This window comes from Vanacampus margaritifer, chromosome 5 (assembly GCF_051991255.1).
Source record: "Vanacampus margaritifer isolate UIUO_Vmar chromosome 5, RoL_Vmar_1.0, whole genome shotgun sequence".
Lineage (NCBI taxonomy): Eukaryota > Metazoa > Chordata > Actinopteri > Syngnathiformes > Syngnathidae > Vanacampus > Vanacampus margaritifer.
This window is the reverse complement of record NC_135436.1, coordinates 5,857,035-5,881,002: the sequence shown is the minus strand read 5'-3', so window position 1 is coordinate 5,881,002 and position 23,968 is coordinate 5,857,035. Positions and strand designations below refer to the sequence as shown.

General features: G+C 38.5%; 1 protein-coding gene across 1 annotated transcript in view; it reads left to right on the top strand.

Moving 5' to 3' along the window:
* Positions 1–1,008: 1,008 nt before the first annotated feature.
* Positions 1,009–23,968, top strand: part of LOC144052405 (kinase suppressor of Ras 1-like) — a 35,531-nt gene continuing 12,571 nt past the window's right edge. The window contains exons 1-7 of the mRNA XM_077566431.1: positions 1,009–1,098; positions 12,774–12,921; positions 19,827–20,181; positions 21,538–21,695; positions 21,789–21,855; positions 22,818–22,901; positions 22,974–23,035. Of these exons, the coding sequence (XP_077422557.1) occupies positions 1,096–1,098; positions 12,774–12,921; positions 19,827–20,181; positions 21,538–21,695; positions 21,789–21,855; positions 22,818–22,901; positions 22,974–23,035 (877 nt within the window). The 5' untranslated portion in view covers positions 1,009–1,095. The remainder of the gene's footprint in view (positions 1,099–12,773; positions 12,922–19,826; positions 20,182–21,537; positions 21,696–21,788; positions 21,856–22,817; positions 22,902–22,973; positions 23,036–23,968) is intronic.

Sequence of the window (23,968 nt, the reverse complement as noted above, 5' to 3'; positions counted from 1 at the left end):
GAACCTACCAAAAGAAATAGTCTCTTCTTTCATCAGGAAAAAAGTATATTTGTATCTGTTTCTGTGTTGGAGCAATTAGCATTAGAATATAGCTGAGTTTAATCATTATTCACAAATCTGTTTAAAACACTGGGGAAAAGAACTTGTTGCAACATGGCCCTGGCTGATTTCTCATACTCTGCTGTCACCTGCTGTTTTTTTTTTTTTTGTAATAACTACCAATGCTTTAAACCACCTCTTCATGTCAGGAGCTGTATCAAATCCTTCTGTATGCTTTCGCATAAAATAAAACACATTTAAAAAACGTATAAATCCATTTTTGGGAGTGCAAGACAAAGTATTAAAAACATATTTCTACATTTTGGGGTTGAATGAGTTGATTTTCTGCCACTTTCAGATCCTGAAAAAGTGCTTCATTTAAGATTTAATTTAAAATCCTGTTTCTTCCATACATATGAAGCACTACATGGCCACTCACCAATAAAGGGCTTGCAGTGTTTATGCCAAAACAAACCTTTTGGAATTATGGCCAAAAAGTTCAACTTTAATTCCATCGAACCACAATATGTTTTCCCTCGATTCCTTGTGGGTTTTTGCATGACGTTGACACACAAAAAAATGCCTACATAAACGCTGAATGATTTAGCGTGCCAAAGAAAAAGCGTGGAATTAGAAAAGACTAAATTATGATGAATGAGTGTATGGTATAATCAGCATCCCACCTTGCTGTCCTTAAACAACCCAAAAAGAGTGAAACAACTGACAGAGCCCAATACTGACAAACTGCAAAACCCATGTCTTTTGGTATTCCCAGTGGGCTACTCCCATTTGTATGGTGTTAGCATGTCAGGTAGACAAGGCAAATTAATGGCTATCCAGAAAGTCTTGCCGAGGGAGGGAGGTAATGAACAAATGGGGGAGGAGATTGTTAGGAGGGTGGGAATAGACAAACAGGGAGTGTGAAAATAGTGCCGGGAAGACTGGTTGCAACTCTGTCAGTCTGTTCCTGTGCAGCCGGCTGCACCCGGGGATTACTTTGGAGCAACACCTAAATTGTGAGAGCAGGCTCTCTGACGTGCTGTACATCCTGTTGACATGGTAACGTAATCCAAGTACAAGAGTTTGTATGTAATGTAAGGTGCAAAGAAAGTACCTGTTTCCTTTCTTTTTCTGTCCTTGTTTTTCTTTTGGAAATAGTTCTATGCAGTAGCAATTTGTGGTCACTTTTGTGGCGAGTCTCGGTTTGATCAGCTGCTTGGGTCTTATGTGTCTGGCAGAGACACTTCTCTTGAATGGCATGCAATTTGCTTGTTAGGTTCAGGCATACACTTGGAAAAACCACGTGCCTGTTACTGTGTGGACTCTACCCCTCCCATTTAGTCTGTCAGTTTCCCTGTTCTGTTCACCTGGAAGTCTATGTTAATGTGAGTGTGTGTATGACAGCGCAATAATATTTATGGTAAAAAAGGTGGAAATTTGGTGGAAGAGGCCATTATATTGACGGTTTTTCAGTTTCTCCGGATGGATTCTGTAACTTTATTAATTTTTCCTTCCGTTCAGCTGTGGCTTTGTTAGCTGTAAACACAAGCATCTGAGGCATGCCCAGGCACTGCCCAAGTGTTGGTATGTAGCAGCTATTGCAGTGTCAAGTTCAAAGTCTGTTTCTCCATTTCTGCTCTATATAATGTGTACAACACTAAAGTCTTAAAAATGCAACTAAAAAATACAATTTTGGGTCATTTCTCCATGCCCATTTTTAAGATACATTTTGGAATGTTTAATATTAATAAGTAAAATGAAACAATACTGAAATGTGGTTAGCCTAAGTTACACTATAGGTGGATTTCAAGGAAAAATAAACTGTTTGATCATAACACAATTACTATAAGGCTGTTAAATCACTCTAATAATATTTTTGCTGCCCCATGATTTTCTGAAAATTTTTATTTTACAAATGATTTTTGGTGAGCCCCACACTAGTAGTGTTTTGTTTTTATTTTTTATTTTTTTAACTGAACAGTTTAGTGCCAATTATTACTCATATAATATAATTTTAATGTTAATTCACATAAGAACAAGTTCATGTCAAATGGGAAATCTGTTCTAACCATCAACATTGATGATTGCTAAGCACATATTGTCAATTTTTTTTAATCTTTCAATTTTTTTTCTTTTCTGTTGTGTTTCTGTTGTTCATTTGTGCACTGTGCTACTTTCCATAAAATAAATAAACATCATTGCGTCTCAAAACAATATCTCAACTTGATGGGTGATAGTGTTTGTAGAACACAGTTTCTTACTTTTCTTTAGTGTAAAGAATCTCTTGTCTAATGTTTTATCTGACCATGTCAAATCATATAATTTATTAATTTTAGGGAGTAAACTTCATCATCCCTCACTTTTTTTCTTACCGATATGCGCAAGCTTACTTTCTCAAAACTGCACCATGAAAACAATCCAGTGTAGAGAGCTCAATAGCTGCTCCAGGAATGTGCTGCATCCCCAGTAAATACACTGTATGTGTATTATGTGTACATAGCAAACGAGAATTCTATGCAGCTACAGGTTTAAGTTACGGCTACGTTAAGTGTACCTAGAATGCTGTGATCCCTAAAATGAAATTGTGTAATTTAATTAAAGGCAGTATCTTCTTCTTTCTCTTTTCCATAATCCTATTTAGGGGCTGCCAAAGTGAAACATCCTCTTACATGTCCATGTCCTCTGCAACTTCTGCTGTAACTTGAGCTATTTGCAAGTCTTCCCTCATCAGATCCATAAATCACCTCATTGGTGTCCCTCTTTGCCTCTTGTACCTGGCAGCTCCATTTTCAGGTTCTATTGATGTAGCCATTAGCCAGGATCCCTCTTCAGCACATGGCATCTCTAGCTTTGTCTCCAAACCTTCCAGTCTGTGCTGTCTAATGAGCTCATACCTATACCTTCCGTCCTCACGCTGTAGAAAAAAAAGAGAGAAAAAAAAGCCCATTCATTTATGAATCTTTGTTGAAAATTCACCATGAGACGCTAAGTTCTTTGCATAGTCCAGGGGTGGCAAATCCAGGTCTAGAAAATAAAACCCCTGCCACATAGGGTTGCCACCTTGGATTTGTGGGGGGAAAAAAAGGGACACCTGACCAAGCTCGGGCCTTAACAGTCAAGCCCGAAATTATTCATACCCCGGCAAATTTTGAATATGTGGACATTTTATCATCCAAAAAATCCCAAAACACACTGCAAGTGGTTAAGAAATAGTTTGCGGACAAAAATATTAACGTTTTTCAGTGGCCCAGACAGTCCAGACTTGAATTCAGTTGAACATTTGTGGAGGGAACTAAAGATCAGGGTGATGACAAGAAAAGCTCCGCTAAAGATGAATGGGCAAAAATATCAGCCGAGTCATGCAAAAAGCTGATCAGCAACTATAGAATGCGTTTTATTTGCTGTAATAGCCAATAAAGGCTTTTCTACACAAACCTAGCTGAACTTAGTGTAATGTTCATTGTTCAGCTAGTCACACACAATGTAAACTGCAAAAAAGGCATTCACTCTAAAAATAACAATAAGATACAAACACAATGTGGCAACGGGTAACTATTCTAGAAAAACGTCACCCACAATTACGTACGTACTACAAAGTCACAGACTTGGTAGGTTCTATAAAGAGCCACCATGTAATACAAGTGTCGATATACATTTTTTGTTCAAATTGATGTAGAAATGTCTGAAAATCCCGCTGTTCCTTTCTGCACTCTTTTGTCATGACTCACCGACTTCCCTGACTTCCATGAAAGGAGTACTGAAATTACTTCAATGGCAGTACTTTGTCTGTAAAGCACAAGGACTTAACTTTCAGGCACAATTGGAATTTTTCCGATAGCACAAATGGTGACAGAGTTACGGTAATCCAAAGTGCACCTACGGAAATGTGCCGCCACCGGCACGCTCGGTAACAAAGAGTTCCACAGTAGCGCAAGGGACATTTTTAGACTGCAGAATTAAGGAAATCAAATTAGCTTTTGGCATTCTTCCTAAAAAACGGGACAAATTGTGTCCTGGGAGAGATTTTTTGTTTTCCAGGACAGCTAGTGAAAAAAAGAGAAAAATTCTGGAAAAAACGGGACGAGTGGCAACTCTGCCACAGTTTGGTTTTAGCCCCAGTTGCAAGCTAGCTAGCTCCCTAGCTAGCTCCCAAGGTGCTCGTTTACCTGTTAGGGAGCTAGCTTGCAGGGGCTAAAGCCAAACTGTGGCAGGGTTTTTACTTTATGGACCTTGATTTGCCACCTCTGCATACACCATAATGTATGTTTAGACAAATGAAGCAACACAATTAAAATGTATCCATAATTTATAAATAAATATAAATTGTTCCAACATAAGAGTATGATAGTATGAGTTTTGGCCACGCAGGTGACTGACCAGCAATTAGCGTCAGATTGTAGACTGATCTGGTGTATTTTTCCACCAAGTCACCCCCTTTGTTCAGATTAAGGTTCCTCAATAGCCTTTTTAACTTGTAGGGTTGATAGGGTGTTTATAAAAGTATCGTTTTACTCCACTAAGGGCCATCTAATATTCTATATCTAACAAATGTAACTTTCAGGCACTATAGGCCTATGTGCAGCACAATAATATGGCTTTGTGGCTAAAAGATCCAGCTTCTACTTTTAAATTTAGTACATAAAGTCAAGTTCACATATTCAAATTTGACCTTTTTGTTTAAACAACTCGCCTCAAAGAGTTTGAACATATGAATTGATGTGTGAAAACGTACTATGCACTTAGGTTACAATAACATAATGACTGATTTTTTATTTTATTTTATTTTAGAGTGCATCTCTCAAAGATAATCTCAACATCTTATACTCTGCCACCTACAACTCTGTCTCATTGCTATTGTCTCAAAACCAAACAACATGGCTGGTCTCATTCCTGTCCTACAAACATTTTCTAGTGCTCTTCTGTCAGAGATCACTTCTTGATACTTTCCTGTACCTGCACCATCCTGCCTGTACTCTCTTCTTTACCTTTCTACTTCATTGCCCATTGCGCTGAACACTTAATCCCAAGAACTTGAACTCCTTCCCCTTTCTACTTCTACTCCTTGTAACGTCACTATTATCCACTGGCTTCACTTTCATTCACACAGATGTCCTCTGCCTTACTGGGACTGAGCTTCATTTGTTGTCACTCCGGTGCATACCTCCACCTCTCTAGGTTTCCTTCACTGTTTCACTGTTCTCATACGTGTCTTGGACATACTTCTCCTCCACTCACAATTTCTTGATTTTGTTTGGTTTATGGTACATGAAATTCATAGACATATACCATAATACATTTATAAATCATATCCTCATACTCACATATACAATTTTCATTACACTCATACCGATACATCCAAAGAAATTACAGCATATATACATTTTTAACAGCTCATGTTTGATTTGCTTTTAAACAATTGTTTTAATTCAGCAAATGACTGACATCTGTTCAGGTCAGTTCCAAAATCATTCCACAAAATAACACCTTTTACAGAACCACACCTTTGCTTAATATTTGTTCTTGTTTAAATTTTTTTTGTAGACACTTGTACCCCTTATGTTATAAGAACTCTCTCTAATTTCGAAAAGCTTCTGAGTACTGTGGCAAAGTAGAGTTGTGTACTTAATACATGATTTGTGCTATTTTAAACTCAACCTAGTCATAAAATGTCATTGTATTTAATTTAATAAATAGTGAATGTGTTGGTTCTGCATATATATATATATATTTTTTTTTTTCTGGAGAAAAAAAAAAGGTTCTGCATATTTTGATCGATTAATAATACTGAATGAAAACCAGGCCGGTATTTGATTCATATGTGTTTCCTCAGATTTCCACACAATAAGTCAGATATGGTAATATTAATCAACAATATAATGTGTATAGTGATTTCTTATTCAGGACATCCTTAGTTTTAGAGAGTATCCCGATAATTTTTGACATTTTCCTTTTGACATTATCTATGTGTGACTTCCAAAATAACTAAAATAAACTACACCAAGAAATTTATTTTCATACACTCTTTTTATTTCAATTGAATTTACCATAATTTTTACTTGTTGTGTGATTTGTTTAGTACCAAAAACTATTAACTTTGTTTTATTTAAGTTTGTGATAATTCGTTCATATGAAACCAATTTTTGAATGTGTTTAATTCATACTCTCCTGAACAATAGAGAGTTGTGTCTTCGGAGAATAAGACACTTTTGAATATTTTTGAGACACAACAGATATCATTTATATACAATATAAATAATTTGGGGCTTAGCACAGACCCTTGGGGTACTCCATGAGTAATCTTCAAGTGTTTTGATTTTATATTGTTAAACTGTAAGTACTGATATCTATTATCCAAATAACTTTTTATCCATTTATATGCCAAACCTCTTATGCCATATCGTTCTAATTTATTCATTAGTATAGAATGATCTATAGTATCAAATGCTTTTTTAAAAATCTATAAAAATTCCAACAGTAAATTTTTTATTATCTATGTTAGCAGATACTGCTTCTACAAGTTCCATGAGGTGAGGTGGTCTGTTTTTCTCGAAACCCATATTGATTTTCACTTAAAAGCTTATGTTTATCAATAAAATTGTCCAGTCTATATACAAATATTTTTTCTAGAATTTTTTAGAACTGTGCCAGCAGTGATATTGGTCTATAATTAGTCAATATATGTCTTTCTCCATTTTTATGAATAAGAATAACTTTTGCTATTTTCATTTTTGATGGAACTATACCGGCTTTGAATGACAAATTACATATATATGTAATATGTTGCACAACATATTTTATAATACTTTTTACTAATGTCATATCAATGTTGAAGCAGTCAGTGGACTTTTTATTTTTTAATGTTTTAACAACATTTAATTCTTCTGTATTATTAACAGCATTAAACCACTTAGTGGATGAATAATTTTTGATGTACTTATCTATTTCATGTTTGTTTCTTGGCTCAGGGATTTCTTTTGCCAAATTACTGCCAACATTACCAAAATACTAATTAAAATCATTAGCTATGTCTGAAATGTTTTCATTAACAATATTTTTTTTTATCTTTTATAAACTATTCTGGATCATCTTTTTTTTGGTAGCTATTTTTAATTAGATGATTTAGTATTTTCCATATTTCTTGTGTGTTGCTTTTATTCTCTTCTAGTAATGCATGGTAATGATCTTTCTTACTTGTTCGTATAATATTCAATAGTTTATTTTTGTAGGTCTTGTACTTTATTTCAGCTTCCATAGTTCTCAATTTAATACATCTTTTGTATAAAATGTTTTTCTTTTTACATGCATTCTCTATCCCCTTTCCCATCAATGCCTTATTTAAGACCATTATACTTTCTTGTGACTTTTATTAATGGACAATGTTTATTGTATAGAGAAATAATGGTAGAATGAAATGCACTGTATGCAATATTGGATCATCATTTGAAATAGACCTTAGATGATGATCCCAACATCGCATACAGTGCATTTCTTCAAACAGTACCACACCAGAACTCTCCCTTGGCAGTCTCAATGCTAAATCCAGACACAATTGAGCTTTTTTGCCCTTAGCTATACTTTTTAATCAGTAGCTATGGCCGAGTTGTTAAGATTGTTAAACCTGCCACCATGTGTACTATGGTTCAAGACCATCTACTGACACATTTCTATGTCGTTCTTTTGCAAGACACCAACAAACCAAGCTGCTCCCCTGGGTGTTTAAGTAGCACCCTGCTCCAGTGTGTGCACATTTTGATGGGTCAAAGACAGAGGTCAAATGTCATGTACATGTGTACATGACAAAAACAAAACAAAAAGATGATTCTTCATTCTCAAATCAAATATGCTATGTGTTGTGCTCTTTCTTGGCATGAAACCATACTATTGCTGTTGCTCAGAAATCTTCACTTCTTGTCTGAACCTGGTCGCTACTCTTTCCCAAGATTTAATCTATGGATCAGTGGGTGGAACTTGAAATGAGAGAGGCAAGCAGACAGCTTCTAGAACAAAGTAAAGAAAAACGTGTGTGCCCATAAAGACATTAAAAGCATTTTCATTTCTGAAGGGAGCAGTTCAGACACTACACTGAGTGCCAAATTCACTAAAAGATTCACTATAAAGGCTTTTCGTGGCGCTAACCGCCTGTAAAAATTTATGAGTAGAGATGTGCATGTGAATTTTGGTGACAATTGATAAGTTTTGATAAGTCCCATTCACAAATCCTTGGTCAGGACCCCAAGCTCGGGACACACATTCCATGAATAATAACGATTATTTGAAATATTATAATTATGTTTTTAAAACAAATGTTCCGACAGTAATGAAACAAATGAGACACACAAAAAAAGAAAATTCTAATTAATTTGAACTGTTTTATTTTAGATAAAATTTTGTCAGTGGGTTCAAGAGAAAAATGGCATTTTAGGGGGTACTCCAGACTTTTTTTATTTCTTAGTCTCAATCTGTATTTTTGTACAAATTATCTATTTTGGTGTCCAGCACAAAGCTAATGCTGCTGACATGCGCACCCCACGAAAAACCTCTTTCATGCTGGTTAGGCGCAGGGTTATTATAATTTTGGAATTTTCATTTTAGTTCGTTTTTATTTCATTTTGAGTTTAGCTTCTTTCTTTTTTTTTTTTTAAATCTAGTTAGTTGTAATTAGTTTTCAGGGTGGTTCTGTTAGTTTTTAGTTTTAGTTAGTTTCAGTATTAGTTTTCCTTTCTTTTTTTTTTCATGTGCATTACTTGTGCACAATATTTAATAAACACCACGGTAACATAAAAAAAAAAGTAACACATTTTGTACCTATCGTAGCATTTCGGCTGAGTTAAATGAAAAAGCAGGTGAGCTGAGACATTGGAGCCAAAAGTCAAGCAGGCAAGTTTGTAGCCAAGGAGCTACGTCATATGAAAGTACTTTTCTTTCGATCTTTCGCTAGATCAGGGGTTCTTAAACCTTTTTTTTACCTTGGGGCCTAACTTTTCCTCTAAAAAGTTGCCCAAGGCCCATTTAGAAATTATGATTTATGTTGACTTATTATTGTTTGCATTTAATAACTCAATTAAATCTAGTTAAGGTTTATAAAATCATTATTGAATAACATGATACAATGTCTTGTTCGTCTCTGTGTACCCTGCGATTGGCTGGCAACCAGTTCAGGGTGTACCCCGCCTATTGCCCGAAGCCAGCTGGGATAGGCTCCAGCGCCCCCCGCGACCCTTGTGAGGACTAAGCGGTAAAATGGATGGATGGATGATACAATGTCGCCATCAATGACATTTATTTATGTGTAAACATTGACATCCAACAAGATGCCCAACAAGCAAAGAATTCCGGAAACCAATTAAGCTTCGTCTCAAGTCTTTTCACCACAAGAATAACTTATAATAATATATTATTTTACCACATTAAAAAGGTGTTTTGAAACGACAAATAAAATTATATGGTGATGAAAAGGTGCTATTTTTGGGGAGCTAATTATTGCCACCGGCATGCATCTAAATAAGCTCGCAGCCCAATGGTTAAGATCTTCTCAACAATGAGAACTAGACCTGGTCAACGCTCATGTCCGGGTGGAACTTTCATGTCTGGATTTGCAGAAGATAACTGGGGAAGATGGTGGCCGCTGTGTCTAGCCTCACTCGAAGTTGATGCCGCCGAAGACATCTACCTGTTCATCACGCTGATGGCTGGGATGCTTCTGCTAGGGATCGGAGCCCTCTGGCTGCATCAAATTCTTAGAAAAATGCAGGATGGGCAAGAAAAGGCAGTGGAAATGGCCACTGTGCCTCTGAGCACTATCATTGGAGTGCAAGCCAACTTGTCCAAGGCCTGTGATGACATGTCACAGGTGAAGAACCTAGCTGCATCCAACATCGCCACGAACAGAATGGCAATTAACTTGTCTACAAAGCAGAACAACCTGGAGATGATTGCTCGTCGGAACGCAGCGATGCAGAGAAATCGAGACGAGGAAGAAACCGACTGAAGGGTGTGGTTTATGCGGGCTGGCATTTATCCTTAGCTATCCAATGCTACAGGATCAAACTGATCAACAAGAGAACAAATCAACGTTTTGATTAACAAAGACTATTAGGAAGACAAACTTTTGCATCAATCAACAACTTGATAATCCACACAACTAGATATGTGACGAATTACCACTTTGATTATCTGCGTCCTATTGCATTCTGGGAACGGGAATTACAAAACCAATTCCCAAAAAGTTGGGACACTATACAAATTGTGAATAAAAACTGAATGCAATTATGTAGAAGTGCAAAATTTCAATATTCTGTTCAGAATAGAACATAGATGACAGATCAAAAGTTTAAACTGAGAAAATGTATCATTATAAGGGGAAAATATGTTGATTGTAAATTTCATGATGCCAACAAATCTCAAAAAAGTTGGGACAGGTAGTAATAGGAGGCTGGAAAAGTAAATTGCCCTTACACAATAACACAAAAAAAACTGCTAGAAGACCAGTTACCAATAATGAGGTCCATTGGCAACTTGATTGGAGTATGAAAAGAGCTTCTCGGCGTGGCAGTGTCTCTCAGAAGCAAAGATGGGTAGAGAATCACCAATTCCTCCAATGTTGCGCAGAAAGATAGTGGAGAAATATCAGAAAGGTGTTTACCAGCGAAAAATTGCAAAAAGGTTGAAGTAACCATCATGTTCAGTGCAGAGAATCTGGAACAATTTCTGTGTGTAAGGGTCAAGACCGAAAAATCATACTGGATGCCTCTGATCTTCGGGCCCTTAAACGGCACTGCACCGCAAACAGGAATGTTTACTGTAAGGGAAATCACAGAAAGGGCTCAGCAATACTTCCAGAAAACATTGTGGGTGAACACAATCCACCGTGCCAGCCGCCGTTGCCAGATGAAACTCTACAGTACAAAGAAGAAGCCATTTCTAAAGCAGACCAAGAAGCGCAAGCGTTTCTCTGGGCCAGGGGTTATTTAAAATGGAGTGTGGCAAAGTGGAAACCTGTTTTGTGGTCAGACGAATCACGACGAAGTTCTTTGTGGAAAACTGGGGCGCTATATCATACTGACTAAAGAGGACAAGGACAACCCGAGTTGTTATCAGCACTCAGTTTATAAGCCTGCATCTGTGATGGTATAGGGTTGCATGATGGTGTATGGCATGGGCAGCTTCCACATCTGGAAAGACATCGTCAATGCAGAAAGGTATATTCAGATTCGAGAACAACATATGCTCCCATCCAGGCATCATCACTTTCAGAGAAGATCTTGCATTTCTCAACACGATAATGCCAGACCACATGCAGCACCAATTACAACATCATGGCTGCGTAGGAAAAGGATCCGGGTATTGAAATGGCCAGCCTGCAGTCCACTTCTTTCACTTATAGAGCACATTTGGCGCATCATAAAGGGGAAGGTGCAACAAAGAACGCTCAAGACAGTTGAACAGTTAGAGTCACGTATTAGACAAGAATGGGACAGCATTCCTATTTCTAAACTTGAGAAACTTGTCTCCTCGATCCCCAGACTTTTGCAGACTGTTGTTAGAAGAGGGGATGCCTCACAGTGGTGAAAATGGCCTTGTCCCAACTTTTTTTGAGATTTGTTGACACCATGGAATTTAAAATCAACAGTTTTCCCTTCAAATTATAATTTTTCTCAGTTTAAACTTTTGACTTGTTCTCTATGTTCTATTCTGAATAAAATATTACAATTTGGCACTTCCACATAATTGCATTCAGTTTTTATTCACAATTTGTATAGTGTCCCAACTTTTTGGGAATTGGGTTTGTAATAAGCTTCGGCTTCATCCCGTCAGCCCTTTTTCTTTTCGGCTATATTTGTATGGGAAAAGTGAATGTTGTAAATTGTCTCTATGATTGTCCAGAAGGAAAAATGAACAAATAAAAACAAACAAACACACTTCTCCGTTTTTGTGTGTGTTTATATGGATTATTTTTTTTGTTTGTTTTTAACACAAACGAGACAGCGTGGACAGTTTCGAAATATTCGGTTTAAAAAAAATACCCTGCTACATGTGTACAAAGCCTCAATTAAAAGCTGCCTTCGGCCCTTGCGGCTCACAGTTACAAAACTGAAATTACTTTGCGGCCCACTAGAAGGTGCTCGCGGGCCCAATGGTTAAGAATCACTATGACATCACTTCTGTGTGACACACTTTCGAACGTCGTTATTCCAGTTAATATCAAAATAAACACATTTAAAATCCTCCCCAAAGGCTCATGTATTCAATTAATTACCAAAGACTAAAGCAAAAGACATCTTCACTATAATTATAGTTAGTTTTAGTCAGGTTTGTAAACATAAAATGTAGTTTCAGTTACTTTTCTTTTCTTTTCTTTTTTTTTACATTTTGTTTTTATTTTTTATTTCGTTAACAAAATTGTTTTTTTTTAATTTTAGTTTGAGTTTTTTCTTTAGTTTTCATTAACCAAAAAAAACATTGGTTAGGCATTAGAACTGAGCAAGGTTGTTACAGCTCTCAAAGGGGTCTACATGGGCTGGGCCCCCACTGTTGTGTAGTATGAAAAATTTAAAAATGTTCACAGACCCTACACATAACAATAAGAAATCCAACCTCTTCTACTGTGTGGTTTTAAGGATGCCAACAGCGATTTGAGGGGCCTATAAAAAACATAATGTACACACAGAAGCCCTTTTTGAACATTGTAAATGATTCAAATTTTCACCTAGTATGGCAAAATATGTGTCCCACAGGCTGCAGAAGAGAAGCTCTTAGAAGACAGCGTACTGCAGATGCCCAGCTCTGATGTGCAGGACACAATGAAGCGTCTGGGCTCCAACTCTGACGATCGCTTACGCCTCACTGCTGTCCTCTCCTGTCTAAAGAGTCCTACAGAAACAGGTGAAACAACTGATACACTGATTGCTTATAGTAAATCTAGAGTCAGAACTACCAACTGTGCTGCATCATATTGTGTGCGAAACTATAGATAATGTTCTTTTTCTGGCTCACACATCAGAAGAACAACTTTTTGTGACAAAATTACAACTAGGGCTGAACAATTTTAGTAAAAGATTCAATTTCTATTTCTCTGTAATTGACGGTTTTCTACAAATCAAGTACTCTAACGATGCACATACACTAAAGAAGCTGCGTGAGAGAGGCAGTCCTTTTTCAAGGTTTTTGGTTCGATAAAGCAAGACCTACTACTTGCTGTCATACATCTATAAATATGCAATTATGTGTAATAGTCTATGTAAAAATACTTTTTAAATCAAAAACGTATTCCATTTTGTACTAATGTACATACATGTTCTTTGTACATATAGTAAATGTAAGAGTTAAGGGTAAATGTTAAATTAAGAGGCATCTATGGTGGCCCATTTTGAGGAGAAAATGGTGGAATATTGTAACGGTTTATAAATATCAGTTTTTTCCATCTTTGTGTCTGGTCTTGTATTTGCCAAAACAGAGTACCGACAATGCCCAAGTTAAATTTTCATGAGGGATGTTTTGGCTCTTCTATGTTTAAAATCCACGGCAATCGTCAAATGAAGGGGAATGAAATATGCTTGTAAAGTGAGTCAATATGAGGCGGAACTCAATGTGTGCGTGCATTAGCAAGTAAGTGCCTCAATATTAAGTGTTATTAGAGATTGTACGTTGTTTATATGCATTGCTGTTTTGTACAAAAGCACAATATTGTGTGTGTTTTTTTTAGTATGAGCAAATTTTTTTACAATATTGTGACTTTTTTTTTTTTTAATATTGCCAACCTTCCCACAATATAGTGATAATTATCGTATCGTGAGCTTCATATCGGGATAATATCGTTTTTTGATGTTTGGATATTATTTCATCCCTACTAAAAAAACTAGCCACCAGAGGGTGCCAGATCTGCACAAATGGAAATCAACTTGACATTTTTTAACAGATGTGCTGCTTTTAACTCTTTTACTGCCAAAGACGTTAAATGACGTTCTGCAAAAACCTACGGAGTAGCGCCAAAGACGTTAAAAGACGTCCACCCATTTTTTTTTTTGAAACGGGTGGAGTAAAGCCTTGCCCAGCTGTGGTGAAAGTTTAAAGCAGGTCTAGTGAACCTAATGACTATTTTTGGCCCCTAGATGGCAGCAATGACTCTCTTTTGACAAGATTGGGTAGGCGTCAGTAGAAGACGTGAGGCGGAGCTAGAGGGGACAATGGCTGGGGAAGGGAAGAAAACATGGCGACCGGTTAAGCAGCTCACGGTCGAGCAGTTTTTTTCAAAGACGAAAAGCATCGACCAACGCTAAAGAGCACATTGATGACGACGATGATCATCATCGATGATGATGATGGTGACTCCGAGGTTGGAAGCATTGATGCGGCAGTAGAAGACGTGAGGCGGAGCTAGATGGCTGAAGAAGCGAACAATGGCGACCGGTTGCAAGCAGCTCACACTTGGGAATTTTTTTCAAAGACAAAAGGCATCGACCAACGCTAAAGAGCACATTGATGACGACGATGATCATCATCGATGATGATGATGGTGACTCCGAGGTTGACGCCGAAGTTGCAAGCGTTGACGCGGCGGCTATGACGACGTCATAAAGGTTCACCGGCTAGCGATGCTAACACCGGAAAACGCGGAGCACAACCGAGCACGCTCAGGTGGAAGCTCAGGTGGACGTTCAATCGGATGACGAAGAGTGCCCCGAGTCCAATGCATATTCATCGGAGGAATGGGTACAGTCTGCTACTTGCTATTCCCCGGAAAAAAAGGCCGTCAAGAAAGTGTAACGTCTGCACGCGAAAGGAGCCATCGCAAGTGAAACTAATCTGTTGTGCAAATCCTGCTGTGTCTCCTTGCACGCATGGGAGCGTTACAAAAAGAAAAACTGTATTTGAAACATCCACATAATTGTAAATAGTACCACAGTTGCACACATTTGTAAATAGTTTGCGAAATTGTTTTGTCAAATTGTTACACTGTTGAATGGAAATAAACGTATTTTGCTACCAAAAAACACTTTTTCATTGTTGGTGATAGCGTTTTACAGAAGTAAAGCACTATTTAGGTGTTTGTGGCATCATTTATGGACAAAAAGAAGTGTACAATTCACTAGAGTGCATGAAATAACAGTTTCACAAAAAGCTCTTTTTCTCCGCTTTTTGTTTCAAAACAGAGCATTTCGGTGAAACTAACCATTTTCTATTGTTGATTACTGAAGAACGGAATAAGGTAGAAACAAACTTTTCCATAGTCCAAACACAACATTTTCTGTGGACCTTGAAAGATCAGTCAAAATGCTTAAATCGGCTGGCACTGGCGGCATCCCGTTTCTGAAAACGTCTGGCAGTCAAAGAGTTAATAAGCTGGCATGACGACGATGATATTGTGGCAGTTTTAATATCGCGATATCACAATATGACCGTTATCGTTACATCCCTATTATATAGTTGCTCGAAACTACTGATTATCACAACATTCTCTCTTCGTCCAAGGTGCAAGTCACAAAACATTTTACTTTTGAAGTTACAAATTTAACTTTTTCTGCTTGTAAGTACACCTGCTAACAGCACAAGTTGTGTCAGTCCTTATTCAATGAAATGGGCACAACAACAACGTTCAGATTTAACCGCTCCATGAAATGAAACCCACTGTAACAAATGTTTAGCTGCTACTTGCGGTGTTGTACAGGAAGCCGCACAAACAATTGCTTGTACATCAGCGCCCTTAGGAATAAGGTGCAATGCTTGATTATCTTATTTGTTTATGAGACATCCATATGCTTTGTATACCGCCATCATAGATTTTCTTTAAACAAAATCCAGCGGTAGCCAATATCTAACCAGATTTGCCTTTCAATGACGCTATGTCACGGCTCCGTCTCCTGCAGGCCAAGAAAGAGCAAATATGTCTGCGTGTTTTAGTTGCCTTGACGTCTCAGACATATAGCTCCCGCAAGCTATTATGAGCTTGCCTTAATAAAACCAGTGTAACCAAAAGGCATTTGGATGCCATTTTTCTTGATAAACCATACTTGTTTTTCATCTGACAATTACAGGTGCCTTTCACAATTGTTTATGATTGAATAAACACTAGAAACAAAAGAATTACATAATTAAGAACACCTTAGACCGAAGGAACAAATCAATAGACCAGATTTTAACCACTGTAAACACAAGTCGGTTAAACACTTTTTGCAAAACAATACACACAGTGATTTGCAAAACACTGAACACACTTTTATACTTTAGACACAGGAGCATTTCATAATATCACTTCCTTGCAATTCCAAAGCACTGACTGACAAATGACTACACGCATGAGCCAGTTGATTAAACACATGCACATTAGCTGTTTCAACACATTTGCTTTATTGTTTTATTGTAGGCAAACCGATCAGGTTTGAACACTACAAAAATGCAGAAGGTAAGCGCACCTGCTTTCGACCAAAATGTTATGAAGTCAGAGGAAGAAAAGTGAGTGTGAGAGGGGGAATCGGTGGAAATGAGCAGGTCGAGAAAAACCTGAAATAGGAGAAGAACGTTCTCAAAGAAGAAGAGGACCACATTTGCCAAATAAAATTCCTGCAACACTAGTTGATAATGTCATCAGCCATGGATTGACGCGGAGGCTAGACTAAAAATCACACATCATAACAGATTTACACTGGCATATGTCGTAGGGACCTTCCAACAAGAAAAAAATATTTTAAAAAATGTCAATGAGGATATTGCCTACGGTGTTGATGAATTTCGCTGGTCAAATCCAACTGGCGATTTATTCAAGTTTACTCAGTTTTTGTTGTTATTTTGTTTTGTTTTTACAATTTAATTTAATCTTACAGTGTTGGGACTTGCTTTGTTGTGATTGTCTGTATCGAGTTATTTTGGTTATATGAAGAGAAATAAATCCTATTTTCAATAGTGCGTAGCACTATTTTTGTGTTTGTTTACAGTTTTTTCCAATTTCTAAAACATGCATCGCACAATTATTTAAACTGACAAACAGAGAGCAAAACCTCTTCTCAAGTCTCCAAAACTCTAAACACATTTCCTGCTTTACACACATTTTGCAATTCAAAATGGCACTTTTGAAATGCACTGAACATGATTCTCTGCATGAGACACAACAATCGGACGTAAGGTCACATGTTTGCCATTTCTTTTTCTTTTTTTTTCTGAAAGAGCTCAGTATTGTTCATTCGGTAATCTTTCCGATTCAACATGTCATCATCATTGCTCTCATCATTGTGTGTGTGTGTGTGTGTGTGTGTGTGTGTGTGCATATGTGCATGCGTGTGAGTTTGTACTCATTAATTCACCTGAAACCTATTAAAAATCCCATACCCTTCACCTAACCGAATACTTCAGAATCCCGATAGTCGTGAAGTTGTCAGGAGACCCGAGGAGTGATCAAAGAAAAGAGAGAAAAGTTAAATCCAACACCAACCAGACACCACCTACTACACACAGGGTTACAAACCCGAATCTTTCACCTAACCCCAGAAGAATATAAATTGCAACAAATTAGGGGGACTTCAAGAGACCAAAAGAAAGACTAAGGAAAGGAAGGAGGTATAGATGAAGCCGATTGAGATCCACAGACATCAGCCTCCAGCGATTCAGCGACTAGAGGAAGAAGCAGATTGTGTTTGAATTTTGGTAGATGCTGGTGTGGTGGATCTGGCATGCATGAAAAACCTGCACCAAAAAGGGGAGCCGTCGAGCCCGGCCAGGACAGGGCAAGCACAAACTCCCGGGGCCCCCGAGGTCTCGGCAGCGACAGGGCACAACCCCCGGGCCCCGCGGGGGCCACAGGCCGGAGAGAAAACCCAGGAGCCCGGAGCACCTCCTCACCCCAACAAGGCACGCGCACCAGCCCAGCGCAGCAGAACGGGGCACGGCAAAAAAAAAAAAGTATTTTTGTGCATGTGAACAATCTGAAGAATGTTCTACAATTTGAACTATTTTAGTATTATGGCAAAGCATACTAAAGATGAGAGTGCTTTTCATTATGCCCAATAGTGTGTAGGTGATGAGACATAAATCTGGTAACATGAATGACGTGTGTGGCACTTGGTACAAAAGTTTGATTTTGGTAAAGCTATGTGTAGTTTTGGTTGCAGTGCTTCATTTTGGGGGATATGTAAGGGGTTTGTGGTTTTGTGAATTGTGTTAAGTATTTTGATAAAAACTTGCCTAGGTTGCAAAATTGAGTTTTAACAATTGGAAAAAACTGTAATCATTTGAAAATGTCTGTTTATGGTCCAGTAATGTCCTAATGAGTACAAGCAGCATAGAAAATGGATCGATCGAGAATTAAATGACTCACAAAATTGCCATAATTGATATTGCATTATTTTGAATTTTAATTGAGCAATTATTACCTCTTTGACTGCCAGACGTTTTCAGAAAAGGGATGCTGTGGGTGCCAGCCGATTTAAGCATTTTGACTGATCTTTCAAGGTCCAGTTTGTTTCTACCTTATTTAGTTTTTCAGTAATCAACAATAGAAAATGGTTAGTTTCACCCAAATGCTGTTTTGAAACAAAATACGGAGAAATCAAGCTTTTTGTGAAACGATATTATTTCATGCACTCTAGTGAATTTGACACCTTTTTTTTCCCATGAATGATGCCACAAACACCTAAACAGTGCTTTACTTCTGTAAAACACTACCACCAACAATGAAAAAGTGTTTTTTGATAGCAGAATACGTTTATTTACATTCAACAGTGTAACAATTTGACAAAACAATTTGGCAAACTATTTACAAATATGTGCAACCGTGGAACTATTTACAATTGTGTGGATGTTTCAAATACAGTTTTTCTTTTTGTAACACTCCCCTGCGTGCAAGGGGACGCAGCAGGATTTGCACAACAGATTAGTTTCACTGCGATTGCCCCTTCGCGTGCAGATGCTACACTTTCTTGCCTGCCTTTTTTTCTGGGGAATAGCAAGTATACACTGCAGTGTGTGTTTGGCCATGTTGCCATCAAGTCTACTCTCAGGATCATGATACGGTGACGTTACGGTGGTGTTACGTCTGGCTTCCTCATGTCCTTCAGTTCCTATACCGGGTGGTAGATGTTCTGATCCATCTTATCCACTCCATTCATGGTGGCATCGTAGTCCAGAACCAGTGTCTTCGCCGTGATCAGACTGTACCCACTCCTCCGATGAATATGCATTGGACTCGGGGTACTCCTCGTCGTCCGATTGAACGTCCACCTGTGCAGAAGTGCTCGGTTGTGCTCCGTGTTTTCCGGCGTTAGCATCGCTAGCCGGTGAGGCTTTATGACGTGGTCATAGCCGCCGTGTCAACGCTTCCAACTTCGGCGTCAACTTCAGAGTCACCATCATCATCATCAATGTGCTCTTTAGCATTGGTCGATGCTTTTCGTCTTTGAAAAAAATGCTCAAGCGTGAGCTGCTTGCAACCGGTCGCCATTTTCACTTCCTCAGCCATTCTCCCCTCAACACTCTAGCTCCGCCTCACGTCTTCTGCTGACGCCTACCCAATCTTGTCCAAAGAGAGTCATCGCTGCCATCCAGTGCCCAAAAATAGGCATTATACTAACTAGATCTGCTTGATACTTTCAGCACAGCTGGCCAAGGCTTTCCTCTACCCGTTTCCAAAAAAAAAACATAGTGAACGTCTTTTAACGTCTTTGGCAGTCCTCCGTAGGATTTTACGAAACATTATTTAACGTTTTTGGCAGTCAAAGAGTAAAATGTGATTGTAACTTTGAATAGGCACATCATGTGCTGTACTAACTTGTTTGTGTCTTTGACTCTCTCTGACTGATTAGGCAGAGATGTGAGGCGGGATTCCCAACAGCACACTGATGGCCTTTCTGCCGTCACTCATGCCACCGAGCAGCAGCCGTCAGTTAGCCACAGCCGATCCATCTCCATATCCGTGGTTCCGTGTTCAGGTGACAGCCAACCTTACATACCTACTGAGGAAATGGTTGATGCCTTCTCGGTGGAGCCGAGCACTCCTTCCCGAATTCGGGCATCCAAGATTCAAAGCACCAAAACGGCCAATACACTGCCGCCTTCCCGTAAGCTTCTGCACCTCCTGCCTGTCTCTATTGGCCCAACACGAAGCAAGAGTTATGAGTCACAAGTGGTGAACCGCACTGAGGAGCCTGCAAACCACAAGTGGGTTGGAGCATTGCACTCTTTACTGCCAAACATTGTTATGTACTTTTTGTCACAAGAAGGCACAGTTCACATTTCAATTAGCTATTTTAAACACACATTACATCTAGCTTAGTAATGATATTAGGGCAGGATATCCAAAGATTATGCCCAATAATTCGTTTCATAATAAATCTATTGTAATAGGACTCTCTAAATGTTGAAATATATTTAAGTGCATATTAAGCACGCAGGAGATTTTTGCACATAATGTGCTGTTCATTAACAATGTACAAAAACATTCAAAGTCTATGAACATTTAACATCAGTGTTTAACTGTTTTAACGCATACACTTGTTTAGTTGAATTTGTTTAAGGAATAAGTCACATTTTGTCCCCTTATTCCGTTTTCCACACACCCTATGGAAAAAATAATGAATTTGTTCCTTGTACTACTTTATTTACAGCCACATAATGTTGTTAAAACCCCCACTTCTAGGCTAAAAACGTTAGGGCATATATATACTAAGTGTTAAGTATTCTTCAAGCTGTTTTGTGTGTGATGTTTAAATACCTTATTTTGAAATCTATGCTTTTAATTTGGAAGGCCGCTCCGTACTTCTGCTTCCTATCTATCCAACATAAAAGTTATTTTAAACAGTCACTCACATCTCACGGGGAAACCAACATGACATTGCCAAAAAACGTGTCATCTTGATTGGACTCGGGAGATTCTTCTTCTCTAGACTCTTAGAGAGGTGGATTACAACATTTTGTGGTATATAGCGCCAGCTACTGTGCAGAAGGGACATAACAATTAGTAGACGCCTGACTGAAAAAAATTGCTGGCAGGCATTGCAAGACGTACAGCGCCACTGCGCCAGTGCCATGATATGTCAATCATTTAGCGCCTGCGGGTTTCAATCACATTTGAGGGATGGCCAGTGCCACTCCGGCCTCCCCTCTGGCTCCGCCAGTGGTGCTGTTTAAGATGATAGTGAGAATAATTTGTTCAATTAATTTATTTCTACAATGATTCAGAGGGATTGTCCCACACCGTCGTCATATTTTGCATGCACCACACGTTTGTAGAGCTCAGAAGCTGCGCCCTGATGAAATCCACCAAAATCGTGTTCCGCCACCTGTACCACAACTTAGACCTGTTTTTCTACTAAATTCACAAACACGCTGAACTAGACTTGCCCTGGAATGAAAATGAAGATGTGCCCGTTTTTACAGTGAGTGCAGTCTGCTTTCTGTTACCAAATTGTCAGGCGCACCAAGGGCTCACCAGCGGTTCAAAACAATCACACTTTTTTTTCTTAGATTTTTGTCAACATAAATAAGTAGTTTGTGAGCCCACTGTGTATTTTGAAGGGCCAACAAGAAGAACAAGTTCCTGGCTTCTATCCAGCTCAACGGGAACAGTCTTGAAGATTCAAACCCGCGTTCACCGCTGCTGTCTGCCCGCACACACATCCCTGTCCCTGCCTCAGCGCCGTACACGATGACTGCCGCACCAACATCCCTGGACAGTAAGTCCCGCAGCTATGACATGCAAGCATCCACTTGTATGACATGTTTCAGGTTTGAATGTTGAATTGACAGTGCACGCTGGTGTTTCACAGACCTCGCGGTGCACAGGAGTTCACCTCAGACAATGAGGCGAGACATTGGCTTGGCTGTTACACACAGGTTAGTACCTGCCTGCCATTCGGGGGTATTGCCAGGTAACATGACGCATTGAGAGCATTGGGAGGAAGCTTTGTGTATAACTTTGTTTAGCCAGTTAATAAAATAAGATTATTGACTCCAAATTACAGTAGAACACACAACCTCTGAACTGTGAGGCAGGCGTGCTAACTGGTTGGCCATTATATTCTCATAATTATCGTAATTTCTACCCTGCATGCCATTTACAGTATGCAGAATATGAAAATATGAATTATAATTTTTTTAAATTTGCATTTTAAGATGAGAGCAGCAGAGAGGTTGGGACTTTTTCGTTACAACAAAATCTTTGCCTTCTCCAATGAATTATTTGTGTATCTACGTTTTTGGAATGTCTGCATTCAGTTTCATACCAAAAACGTAAAAATGTAAAAAAATAAATAAATAAATGAAAAAATTGGACATAAATGTTTTTCGTATAGCAGCGACGTTATGCTTGTCATTATTATTTTATTATTGGTGTCTTTCATGTTTTCATAAGCTCAATTTTGTTGCATCTGCGCCATGGAACGTGACAATAAAGGCTTTCTATTCTATTTTGTGATTCTTTTCATGCTCTATAAACAAAGTGGAATTGAACGTATCAAAATAAGCCGTGCATGACCTGCATGTAATGCGAAACAGCAAGTACATGTTCATGCTCATAAATCAGAAATGTGTAATTTAGATAACTTGAATAATTACGAAAGCCATATGTTACGGTGGCTTGACATTATTTCAGCAACTGTGAGTATATTTGAAAGAGTTTGATGGTATCACTATGTGTTGGACTAGTGACCGGAAGTTAGCACGCCTCCTAACCCTAAATGAGGAAATGATGCATGCATGGAGTCCATTGACTGGTGATCCAGTGAAGCAGTGTGGACAGCATATGTGTGTTTTTCAAGACAAAATATCTTTCTTCATTTCCTTTTCTGTTCTTACAGGTTTTCAACAAAATCATGGCTCTCTCAGATATGTCAAGTGTGTGGCAAGAACATGATTTTTGGTGTAAAGTGTAAACACTGCAAGTAAGGCACCTCATTATTCAATCTCTTTAAGTATGATGATTTTCTCACATATTTGCATTTTTCTCTCTACAGATTAAAATGCCACAACAAATGTACCAAAGATGCTCCGTCTTGTCGGATATCATTTCTCACATGTAAGCAATGATCACGATCAGGGAAATACATTCACTTCTTAAATTTACATTTGCCAAATCAAAAAAAGAAAAAAAACATGTTCCATACACAGGGTTGGGAGGGTTACTTTTAAAATGTATCCCGTTACAGTTACAAGTTACCTGCTAAAAAATTTAGTTAGTAATGTAATCCAAGTACCATACTATTAAAGTAATGTAACTATTACTTTGGATTACTCCAATACCAAATATGGTCATGAAGTCAAAATAAAACAAAAATATTACCAGAATTGATATTTCTATACAGTGCGCCCCTGCTCTTTGCAGTTGATAGGGACCCAGGCAGCCTACCAATAGCAAAAATCCTTGTATAATTGGCAACCATTGAAATGCATGTACAGTATAGATATATTGATTGGTTGATTGATTGAAGGCCACAGACAGACAGATGGATATCCAATGAATGGGGAGAAAAGGGACAAATTATGCTTTTAAAAGCACATTACCATGGTCATTTCACCCACGCACACATGCACACATGCACACATGCACTATTAATGCTATGAGGATGACCGCGCGTGACATTAACTGCAAAATAAACCTTTTATGCCAGCTAAGCCATATTGTGTATGGTGAATTGTTGGGAGGGATATTTGTTCAGAAGATGTAACTCACATTATGTTGTAGCGGCAGCTAGCAAGAATTTCAGCGTAGCATGCCGCAGGATCGACTCTCAGCTGAAACTTTTCCTTTGTTAAAGATAAATCGGTCCTTCAGCAAGACAAGTTTGTTCCACACCGTAAATACCGGTGGCCACTTACTTCCTCCTTTCGTCCGTGAACACTTTTAAACAGGCCGCGTGCCCGACACGACGTCAACAAGTCTCTCTCTCTCTCTCGCTCGCTCGCTCGCTCACTCGCTCTCTCTTTCTTGCCCACTCGCTCTCTCGTTTGC